This window comes from Citrus sinensis, chromosome 9 (genome assembly GCF_022201045.2).
Source record: "Citrus sinensis cultivar Valencia sweet orange chromosome 9, DVS_A1.0, whole genome shotgun sequence".
In the NCBI taxonomy this organism is placed as follows: Eukaryota; Viridiplantae; Streptophyta; class Magnoliopsida; order Sapindales; family Rutaceae; genus Citrus; species Citrus sinensis.
Genome location: NC_068564.1, coordinates 11,287,594 through 11,299,658, shown reverse-complemented (window position 1 = coordinate 11,299,658; position 12,065 = coordinate 11,287,594). Strand labels below are relative to the sequence as shown.

The following is a 12,065-nucleotide window of genomic DNA, read 5'->3' as shown; positions in this document are numbered from 1 at the left end:
AACAAAGGCCCCAAGCCAAGTTGGCTTCCCAGCGGCATTTTTTCATAAACATTGGACAACAATGAGTGAAAAAGTGTTAGCAACATGCATGCATATCCTAAATGATGGAGGTAGTATCGCTCCTCTCAATCATACCCTTATTGCTTTAATTCCCAAAGTTAAAAAGCCTAGAAAAGTGACGGAATATAGACCTATTAACTTGCGTAATGTCATATACAGAATTGTTGCCAAAACCATAGCAAATAGGCTAAAGCAAATTCTGCATTCTATCATTGCCCCAACTCAAAGTGTTTTTGTTCCAAATAGGTTGATCACTGACAACATCATTTTAGGCTATGAATGTCTTCATAAAATTAGATCATATAAAAGCAAAAAGGAGGGTTTAGTTGCTCTTAAATTAGACATAAGCAAAGCCTATGATAGAGTAGAGTGAAAGTTTTTAGAGAGTACAATGAGAAGGTCGGGTTTTTTCGGGAAAATGGATTGACTTAATTATGAGGTGCATTACAACATCATCTTTCTCAGTGCTTATAAATAGTGTGGCAAAGGGCTTGATCCATCCCCAAAGAGGCTTGAGACAAGGGTGTTCGTTATCCCCATATCTGTTCATTTTGTGTGCGAAGGTGTTTTCTAACTTGCTGCTGCAGGCTGAAACCAAACACTTGATTCAGGGGCTGAGGTTTAGTAGGGAGCTGCGATTACTCATCTCCTTTTTGCAGACGATAGTCTCATTTTTTGCAAAGCTAATATAAATAACCATATCAATTTAAAGGCTGTTTTTTATTGCTATGCTACAGCCTCCGGACAGATCTTTAACTACGAGAAGTCCTCAATGTTTTTCAGCTGAGACATCCCAGCCAGACAAATAGATATAATCAAAGATATCTTTCAGCTCCAGGTCGTCTCAAGACATGAAAAATACTTGGGATTGCCATAAATGGTGGGAAGAAAAAAGATAAGCTTCTTTAATGATATTAAACTAAGAGTTCTTAGTAAGATATCAAGCTGGACCAGCAAGCTCTTCTCAAGTGGAGGGAAAGAGGTGTTGATAAAAGCAGTGGCCCAGGCAATGAGTGTTTTCAAGCTTCCTTTGGGACTTTGCGAGGATATTCAACAAGCTATTGCAAGCTTTTGGTGGGGCTCGAAAAAGGAGCAAAGACATATCCATTGGGCGAGATGGGAAAAATTATGCAGCGCTAAAGGAAAAGGAGGCTTGGGTTTCAAAGATTTGTCAAGTTTTAACCAAGCTCTAGTTGCAAAGCAGAGCTGGAGGAACATCCAATTCCTGAGTTCTCTGCTAGCTAAAGTGTTAAAAGCTAGGTACTATAAGCATACAGATTTCCTTAATGCTAAGTTGGGATATCAACCGTCCTTCATTTGGAGAAGTATTCTCTAGGGAAGACAGGTGATTCACAGAGGTCTAAGATGAAAATAGGAAATGGGGAAAAGGTGCAGATTTATGCCTCCCGCTGGATTCCTAGACCTTCTACATTTAAGATATTGTCCCAGCCAACTCTGCCTGAGGAAGCTACAGTTTCTGACTTGATAAACGAAGAGCATAAATGGGATGAGAACATGATCAAGCAACACTTTATGCTTGAGGACAGTGAAAGAATTCTGCAAATTTCCTTTCCAAAAGGCCCAGAACCGGATCAACTTGTGTGGGCTTATGACAAGCAAGGATTATATTCTGTGAAGAGTGGCTATCAGATAGCCTTTCAGTTAAAGCTTCCAAGTTGTCCAAGTACTTCAAGATCCAACCTAACAAAATGGAATATGATTTGGAAGCTGGAAATTCCAGCAAAGATAAAGATCTTTTTTTGGAGAGCAGCCAAAAATATATTGCCAACAGCTGAGAATTTGTGGAAGAAGAAAGTGAAACAGGACCCATGGTGTCAAAGATGTGGCTGTAAAGGGGAAAACGTTTTTCATGCTTTGATGAAGTGAAGAGCATCACAAAAGGTGTGGAAAACTACAAAGTTTGAAGAAGATGTGAAACACCTTGCCAATCAAGACATGTTGAGCGTGCTACATGTATTGACAAAAACAAGAAACATTAGAGATTTGGAGTTGATGGTGGCAATCTGCTGGATGATTTGGCACTTTAGGAATCTATTTATTTTTGAAAAAAAGAATATAGATGGTCAATTAGTAGTGGCAAGGGCTGAAGCAACAATGGAGTCTTATAGAAGAACTAGAGGCTTGCCAAGGCAAGATCATCCAAAGCAAAGGCCGTATGCACAACCAAGTTGGAAACCCCCTCATGAAGGTTGGCTTAAAATGAATGTTGATGCAGCTGTTAAATCACAAGAGCAACATGTTGGGCTGGGAATTGCCATTAGAAATCACAAGGGAGAATTTGTAGCTGCTGCTGTAAAGAAAGCTAGTTTTTATGGCAATGTACCACCTGCAGAAGCTGAGGCAGTTGATTGCGGCTTAGAAATTGTAAAAAAGGAAGCTTGCATCCCTCTGATTGTGGAATCCGATTGCCAGGAAGTGGTGAACCTAATTATAGGAAAAAAAAGGCAATTTGGAAATTGGGTGGACCATCTCCGAAGTTCAACAAAGGCTGAAAAGATTATCTCAGGTTACAGTCCAACATACTCCCAGAAGCTGTAATAGCATTGCTCATAGCTTAGCAAGTTTAGCTTTAAAAGTTGATGAACCTGCAGTTTGGCTGGGGACCTGTCCTCACCATCTTTTGTACTTATTCTCTTAATTTATCTATGAAAGTTATGCTTTCTTATAAATAAAAAAAAAGTAGGGCAAAGAAACATAATTTGATACCTATGCAATTGGAGAATCTTTTTTACTTCCCAGAGCGTTGGGTCATTCCCCAAACCCCGAACGTTCCAGCTGACGATTTTCATGGTTGTCGGCGGGGCTGGTAACCAGCCTCCGCTGATTTTTTTCCATGTTCTCCACTGCCATATCCATTCTACCCACATCTTGCTGCTTTTCGTACTCCCCCTTCAGCATCTGTTTTGCTTTTGGAGACATAATGTGTATCCCTGTTATTTGGCTATCCATTTTCCTTTTCTTTGCTTCTGGGCTTTCCAGGTTAACCTTACTGACTGGCCTTTTTGTAATTGTAGGGCCTTTTCTTTTATCTCCACTCTGCTCTCCACTTCCAGCTTGAATTTTCCATTTTCTTTTCTTAGACTTAAGTTTGTTTGTTTGTGGCCCTCTATCCCTTTCTATAACTTCAGCTGCAATTTGGGCCACCAGGTCATTTTGGGCCAGTTGGGGGTTTTCACATTGAGCACCCTTTTGATTTTCTCCCGTTTCTTTATCTATTTTTTCCCTTATATCGCTTCCATTTCCCCCTTCTATTTTGGCTCCAAATTCCTTAGTCTCCCTCGAATTTCCTTCCTCTTTTTGTTTTCTCGCTTCTAGCTTCTGTTCCCTAGAGCTCTTGACTGTGACAGCTGTCCCCTTCTGATTCTTACAGCCCCTCTTCCCCTGGTCTAGCCTGTCACCCTCATTCATTAATTGCTGATCAGCGCTCACTTGTAATCTAATGATGGTTAGTCCGCTCTCTTGACCCGCTGGAGATCCGACATCCTGCCGTAACATTCTTGAGCTAGTTGGGTTTTCTGACCGGGTTTGATTCTCAGGGCTTTGGTTCCCACCATCATTCTCTTTGTTTTTTCTCCTGCACTGGTTGAATTTTTCTGCCATAGTTGGTGCTTTAAGCCATGGACCGTACGCTAACTCTTCCTACTGTTGAGAGTTATACATCGCACATTCTCTGTACTGATGTCCAATTCGCCCACAACAGTAACAAAAATCTAGCAGCCTTTCATATCTTATTAGGATTGGAATATCTTCTTCATCATTCATATCCTCTTGTTCAATCTCCAGAATCTTCATTAGAGGCCTTGTAATGTCTATTGATACCCTCATTTTGATTACTTCCCCCATGCAGTCTCCATTTTCATCAGTTTCAACTTCCTCCACTTTGCCAACAGCTCCACCAAGTTCTGTCATTGTCTCTCTATCCATACACATAATGGGCACATTTTGGAGTTGTACCCAGAATGATACATAGGTAAAGGATTGCCTAGTTATATTACCGATTCCTTTTGGTTCTATGAATACAATGAGGGCCCTAGCAAGATGCCATGGTCCTCCTGTTAACGCCGTTTTTTTATTGACCTCTGCTTCGAATTTAAACATGAAAACATTATCCCCTAAACTTTCCACTTTCACTTCTTTTTTGTTCTGCCACGCCTGTTGAAGTGCTATTCTAAGCCCTTCCTTATTTACACTTTTGTTTGTCACCACCTTTCCGACCAGGCAGCCCGCTACAATCCTTTCTCCCTTCGATTTCATTGTGCTTTTGAATGTGGCTTTACCTTCCTCTGCCTCTGTTATTTTGATAGCTCTATATCTTCGAATGAGCTCTGTCTCTATTGGATTTATTTCGAACACCTTTAATGCACTATCAGTAAAATCCCACCAACCTTTTAGCTGTAAACCACTTGGCTACCAATAACCTCAACACCATTCAGTAAAATCAGATCTAGGAAACAAATTAAAAGCTGGACATACCAAGCAAAAGGAAAAAAGAAAAACTTTTTATCTAAACCCAACTGCTGGGTAAGAAAACAAGAGTCCTTAAACCTCTATCTGACATCCATTCTAAGAAACCTTAGAAGGAAGTAAAAGTTTTTACAAAGCACCTACTTTTAATCAAGAGAATTGATAGGATTTAAAAATTAATAACAGGTCCCTTCTTTAATTACAGCACAAATTCAGTGACACTAAAAGTAATAATTAGATTATTCTACTAAAATAAGGCCTCTCACATGTTGTTTAATTAATTATATTGGTGTTCTGAGAATACAAGTATAAGAAAACACAAGGGAAAAAGCAGAAGGAGACAGAATACAACACATTGTATTCAACTTATATTCATTATTTCAACCTTTAAAAGTACATTAGAAATAACACAAGCATAACTAGTAAAACACAAAAAAAAAAAATCGAAATGTACTTTTAAAGGTTGTGGCATAACTAGTAAAACAGAGCATTGATGCTCATTTCGAAGTTAAAAATTATATACTATAAGAGTTCTGCTATTTAGACTAAGGGAATATTATTATAATATTATATACCCCACACTACACAAAAATTATTTGATACCAATAGGAATGGTGACAAAAGCTCATTATAAGTATAACTAAAGTCGACCATTAATATGCAAGTGGCCAATATTATCTTCATGTACCATTAGTGTGCAAGTTGGTTAATGCTTTTGGTATACCATCAAGGCTTATTTGGTAGTGGGATAAATATCATGGGATTGGCTTATTTTAGTAGAAATGATCTTAATATTTTGTTCAGTTTTATTATTTGGATTTGTTTGTTGTGCTTAAAGGAGGGGGCTGTTGTTGATTTTTCTAACCTATCAATCCTCTTGATCAACAACTAGAGGGAGTTGTAATGGTTTACATTCAGAGGTAAAGGGTCTGGTCTTCGGGGTCGTTGTTGTTCTTCCATTTACAGATTTAGTTAGATAAGCCTACATGTTGTGTCTGTATTAATGTTATGTCGGTATTTTGGTTCACTTAGTACATTAGGTTTGGTTATGTTTTGGTGTCTGAAATGGCCCAGAGGTTCAAAAGAGTAAACTCTTAGATGGAAATAGCATTTTAACAAAACTTTCCATTATCTTCATTAATTTTCTTAAAATGAAAATTTTCAGATTCCAATTTGAATTGTCCTGGGATCAGGATGGAGGCATGGTATGTTGTAATTATTGTTCAGTTTATTTTCCCTATTACATTCGATATATTTAAATCATTTGTGTTTATAGTAACTCTTTTAGCTGTTTGTGCTTGTCGATTATTTGTAGCACTCATCTTTGGGAAAATGTCATGATTTGTGCGGAAAAAGGGAAGTCAACGCCTGTATAGAAAGACAAAGTATTTTATGTAATAAATTTGAAGGAATAGTGTGTCATAAATTTGGAAGCAAATCCTTTAGAATTGGATAAGAAATTTTGTAACAAATCTTTGTTTATGTTACTATAATATTACAAAGTTTTTATGAGAAGGTCAATAGGCAAAGGTAAGCTAATTTTTCAAGTTCTACATTTTGCTCAAACTATAATTATATATAGTTGGTGCCTTAGTGGAGGGGGTGACAATATATGTTATAAAACTTAAAGTGGTGAATCCACTTTCAAAGTGGCGAGTCCATTAATCACAAGTGGTGCTTCTATTTAATTGGTGGATTCCATAATAATTCATAACACTCTTCTTTGGATATCCACGACTTAATGGATCATATGATGACGTTGGATGTACTTTTAAATTGCCTCGCTCGTTAGAAACCTTTGCCACTAAAAACTCATTGGGAAAACCTGGTCAAAAGGAAAAAAGAGTACAGTGTACACATGTCCAAATTCCACTCCTCTTAATGATTGCTCCTCCTGATGAGTATTCCTTCTGATGGTAATATGCGTTAATCTAATAGTTTGTTGAAGCGACGCATGCCAATGCCATATATTATTTTCTCAAATGTAAATATAGGTAGAGCTTTTGTAAATAAGTCAGGTAAATTATTTGCGAAACATATCTATTTGATATCAATCTTCTTATTCTGTTGGAGCTCACGAGTGTAGAAGAATTTCGGTGAAATATGCTTTGTCTTGTCTCCCTTAATGTATCATCCTCTAAGTTAAGCTATACATGTAGCATTATCTTCATATATCATTGTTGGGATATCTAAACTTGAAGATATTCTACAAGTACTTTGAATATGATAGATCAAAGATCGCAACAATATGCACTCTCGACTAGCTTTATGAAGTACAAGAATTTTAGAATGGTTGGAGGATGTTGCAACGAGAGTTTGTTTCATAGACTTTCAAGAAATCATTGTTCCATTAAAAGTAAAAACATGTCCTATTTGTGAACGAGCTTTATGAGGATTAAATAAATAACTTGCATCAGCATAACCAAGAATGGATATGGTAGTGGAGAACATGGAAAAAATATCAGCGGAGGCTGGTTACCAGCCCCGCCGACAACCATGAAAATCGTCAGCTGGAACGTTCGGGGTTTGGGGAATGACCCAATGCTCCGGGAAGTAAAAAAGATTCTCCAATTGCATAGGTCTCAAATTATGTTTCTTTGAGAAACGAAGTTGATGTCTAAGCAAATGCAGAATAAATGTAAAGAGCTTGGCTATGAAAATTGTTTTGAAGTAGGAAGATATGGATTGAGACGTGGTTTGGCTATGATGTGGGACACAGAGGTGAGAATGGAAGTGAAATCATACAGCAAACATCACATTGATACGGTAGTGCATTATGAGAATGGAGGGTATTGGAGATGTACAGGAATTTATGGCCATCCAGAGTCGAGGCAAAAGCACCATACGTGGACCTTGATAAAAAAGTTAGCTACTCTTTCGTCCCTACCTTGGCTGTGTTTCGGGGATTTTAATGAAATTATAAAGCCTAGTGAGAAGTTAGGGGGAAATGATAGAGATGTGAGGATGATGTTAGACTTTAGGAATACAATGCAAGAATGTGAGTTGATGGATTTGAGTTGGAAGGGACAATAGTTCACATGGTCTAATCAATGTTATGGACCTTATTTGATTGAAGAGAGATTATATCGCTTCTTGTGCAATAAAGAGTGGGGCAACATATTTCATGAATCTGCAACAGAGACCTTAGTTACGTGGACATCAGACCACAATCCTATCGTTGTTATTTCATTAAAATAAAATAAACCTCAATCAATTGTTCCTCGAAGAAAATGAAAAATGTATTTAATGTCATTCTAATGTCTTCTAGTTGGTTCGGAGCTGAATTGAGCTAACAGGTTAACAGAAAATGCTATGACCAATCTAGTACGTTGTGCTAAATACATTAGAGCACAAATTGCATTTAAATATGGTACTTCATGACCAAATATATGTTCATCATCTTCTTTGAGACAGAATTGATCATTTTGAGGATCAAGAGACCGGACTACCATTGAAGTACTCAATGGGTAAGCTTTATCCGTGTTGAAACATTTCAAAATTTTCTCAATATAAGTTGACTAATGGATAAAGATACCATTAGGTCTGTACTTGGTCTGTAGCCCGAGACAATACCTAATTTTTCCTAAATCTTTCATTTCAAATTCATTTTTCAAATAGTTAGCGGTCTTTTGGAGCTCTTCAGAAGTTCCTATTAAATTCAAATCATCAACATAAACTGCGACAATAGCAATTCTAGATTTTGATTGCCTGATAAAAACACATGGACAGATAGGATCATTAACGTATCCCATTTTTATCAAATATTCATTGAGGCGATTATGCCGCATGCATCTATATTATTTTAATCCATATAAAGATTTTTGTAACTTTATTGAATACAAGCTACGATGTGATGATTGATAAGATTCTGGCATTTTAAATCCTTCAAGGATTTTCATAAATATATTTGTGTCAAGTGACCTATATAGATAAACTGTCACCACATCCATGAGACGCATATCAAGATTTTCTAATATAGCTAAGCCAACTAAAAATCGAAATATAATTGCACACATTACCGAACAGTATGTCTCATTATAATCAATACCAGATCTCTGTGAGAAGCCTTGTGCAACAAGTCGTGCTTTATATCATACGACTTCTTCATTTTCATTACGTTTTTGTACAAACACTCATTGATACCCAACAGGTTTGACATCCTCAAGTGTTTTGACTATATATCTGAATACTTCATGCTTGGCTAAAGAAGTCAATTGTGTCTGGATTGCTTTTTTCCATTTAAGCCAATCATGCATCAGTCTACATTTATCAATGGTTTGCAGATCATGATCATTTACAATGTCAATAGCTACTGCAAATGCAAACACATCATTGATGATAATTCCTTTATCTCCCGCCACTTCAAGAGCTTGAGCCATATCTTGAGCATATGCCTCTTTAAGAGGTCCTTCAGGGTATTTGGTCTCATTAAAGACCAAACGACTTTTCGAAATATTATAATGAGTATAATCAATAGAAATCTCAATATTTCTGAATTCAAGTGCCTTTTTAAGGCTTTGTTTCTCATCAAGAGTTTGTGTATTGTCAAGGGTTCCAATCTTTTCATAGACTAGTTGCTTTTCTGAAGTAATTTGTTCTTTTTTTAGATTTTTATCATCATTTGCAGCAAAATCACATTTAAAATCATTCTTCTTTTTCTCGGAACATTATCTTTTGAACCAATTAGTCTATCATGTTTCTGCCGTGCCACAGATAATTCTTCACCTACACTTTTTATTAATTGCTCTTTAGATACAAACCCGACCGAGTATATAAGCAGCTAGTATATATGATTTGGCTACTTTTGTCGTATCTGTAAATGCATCTGGCAATTGTTCTACAATTTGTTGCAAATGAACTATCTTATGCACTTTATTTTTGAAATACAAGTGTGCAACCCAAGAGGGGTGTGAATTGGTATTTTAAAAATTATCCTAACAAAACCACACAACAATCCAATCTAACGCCTTAATAAATTAGAAAGCAATAAGTTCAAGAAAAAAAAATCTCAAATAAGTAAGAGAGAAGAGAAACAAACACACGAATGTTTATGTGGTTCAGCAATCCATGCCTACGTCCACGCCTCCAAGCGATCCAAACTTGAGGATTTCACTATCCAAGCCTTCCAATGCTTCAAATGTTTACAATTAACTTCAAGGTGTCAATGAACCTTTACAACAAAGAGATTATCTCCCAATCTCTCACTCAAGTGTCTCAATTAAGATGAGAAATTGAAAATTACAATAAAAACTCTCTTAAAGAGTAGATATACAAATTGAAGAACAAAAGATGATTCAAGGTTTTATGATTTGCGAAATGAGAGCTCAGTGAATGTTGTATGCTTTTTTATTTTGCTTGCAAGAGCTTGAAAATGAAATGGATTTGAGTTTATATAGTTTGAGCTCAAAAACTAGCCGTTATGTACATTTTGGTGATAACTAACTTACCGTTTATAGAATCCGGTCAGCCGCTTGATGTTACCGTTACAGCCAAATTTTGAATTTCAGAATATCCAGCATGCCGCTTTTCATATCCGGTTAGCCGCTTGCTAGAGTAACTGGTACAGTGCACTATTTTCCAAAATTATATTTTGACCCCAAACCTATATATATAATTGTACTATGGCCCAAAACTTTATGAATCTTTTCAGATAAGTCCAATTTTGAAATTTCTAAGTAATACTTTGTTAATCCCAAAACTTTTTAAAATTATGAAATGACCCAAAATATGCGAAATTATAGATGGCCCAAAATATTTAAATAGTTTCAAATAGGTCCAAATCCGAAATTCAAAAACAATATTTATTAAAAACAAAGATTATAAAATTCTTTCATTTTAATCAACAACTTGAAAAACAACTTAACTCTATGAAATCATTTTCTTATTATAAAAGCACAATACATAAATCTTTGTTTAGCCAACACAAGTGGTTTGTTATCATCAAAATCAATATTTATACCTATATAAGCTAACAATCTCCCCCATTTTTATGATGACAAACACATTATAGAAAATTGTTTTATTTATAAAACGCTCCCCCTTAATCAATGCAAGGTTAAAAACTGATCTCACACACTCAAACATTCACAATTAAGATGAGGAATTGAAAATTATAATAAAAACTCTCTTAAAGAGTAGATATACAAATTGAAGGACAAAAGATGATTCAAGGTTTTATGATTTGCGAAATGAGAGCTCAATGAATGTTGTGTGCTTTTTTATTTTGCTTGCAAGAGCTTGAAAATCAATTGGATTTGAGTTTACATAGTTTGAGCTCAAAAACTAGTCATTATGCACATTTTGGTGATAACCGGCTTACCGTTTATAGAATCCGGTTAGCCGCTTTTATGTTACCTTTAAAGCAAAAATTTGAATTTCAGAATATCCGGCATGCCGCTTTTCATATCCGGTTAGCCACTTTGAAATCCGGATCGCCACTTGCGAAATCCAGATAGCCGCTTATGTTCCAGAAGCTTATTGCCAAAGATCCGGCTAGCCGTTTGTCACATCCGGTTAGCCGCTTGCTACAGTAACCAATACAGTGCACTATTTTCTAAAATTATATTTTGACCTCAAAACTTTATATAGTTGTACTAGGGCACAAAACTTTATGAATCTTTTCAGATAAGTCCAATTTCAGAATTTCTTAGTAAAACTTTGTTAATCCCAAAATTTTTTGAAATTATGATATGACCAAAAATATGTGAAATTATAAATGGCCCAAAATAATTAAATAGTTTCAAATAGGTCCAAATCCGAAATTCAAAAACAATATTTATTAAAAACAAAGATTATAAAATTCTTCCATTTTAATCCACAACTTGAAAAACAACTTAACTCCATGAAATCATTTTCTTATTATTTCAGAATATCCGGCATGCCGCTTTTCATATCTGGTTAGCCGCTTGCGAAATCCAGATAGCCGCTTATGTTCCAGAAGCTTACTGCCCAAGATCCGGCTAGCCGTTTGTCACATCCGGTTAGGGGTGGGCACGGTTCGGTTCGTATAGAAATTAAGGAGAACCGATTTAAATCGGTTATTTTATAAAAAGAACCGAATAAGAACCGAACTCAAATGTATCTTTTCGGATCGGTTCGGTTTGGTTCGGTTTTTTCGATTCTGGGCCTATTAGGCCTATTTTGAATTTTCAAATTTTTAGCCCATTGGTCCTCATAAATGTAATAATTTTTTTCAACAATTAGTTCATCATAATTTCATTACAAATATTAACAATAAATACAAAGTATTCAAAACACATTTTATCACTAATATCTTACTAACTACTAATAAGGTATTCACAAAATATAAAATTTCAAAATACATAACCAAACTCCAATACTCCATCTACATAAACATAATCATAATGTTGTAAAGACTAATAAAAATAACAAAAATTACAACTTACAACACAAAATAAAAAGAAAATTTAGAAACAAACGCCAACAACATTCTCCCATCTTCATCAATATCAACATCAACTTTAGGCATTTTCCAAGTTAATATTTGGATCTATAAAAAA

The 12,065-nt window shown here is 35.8% G+C and overlaps 1 protein-coding gene across 1 annotated transcript; it reads left to right on the top strand.

Annotated features, from left to right (window-relative positions):
- Positions 1-937: 937 nt before the first annotated feature.
- On the top strand, positions 938-1,396 carry LOC127899861 (uncharacterized mitochondrial protein AtMg00310-like). The gene has a single exon (XM_052434000.1). It carries the CDS (start codon positions 938-940, stop codon positions 1,394-1,396), a length of 459 nt encoding a protein of 152 aa, XP_052289960.1.
- The last annotated feature ends 10,669 nt before the right edge of the window (positions 1,397-12,065 follow it).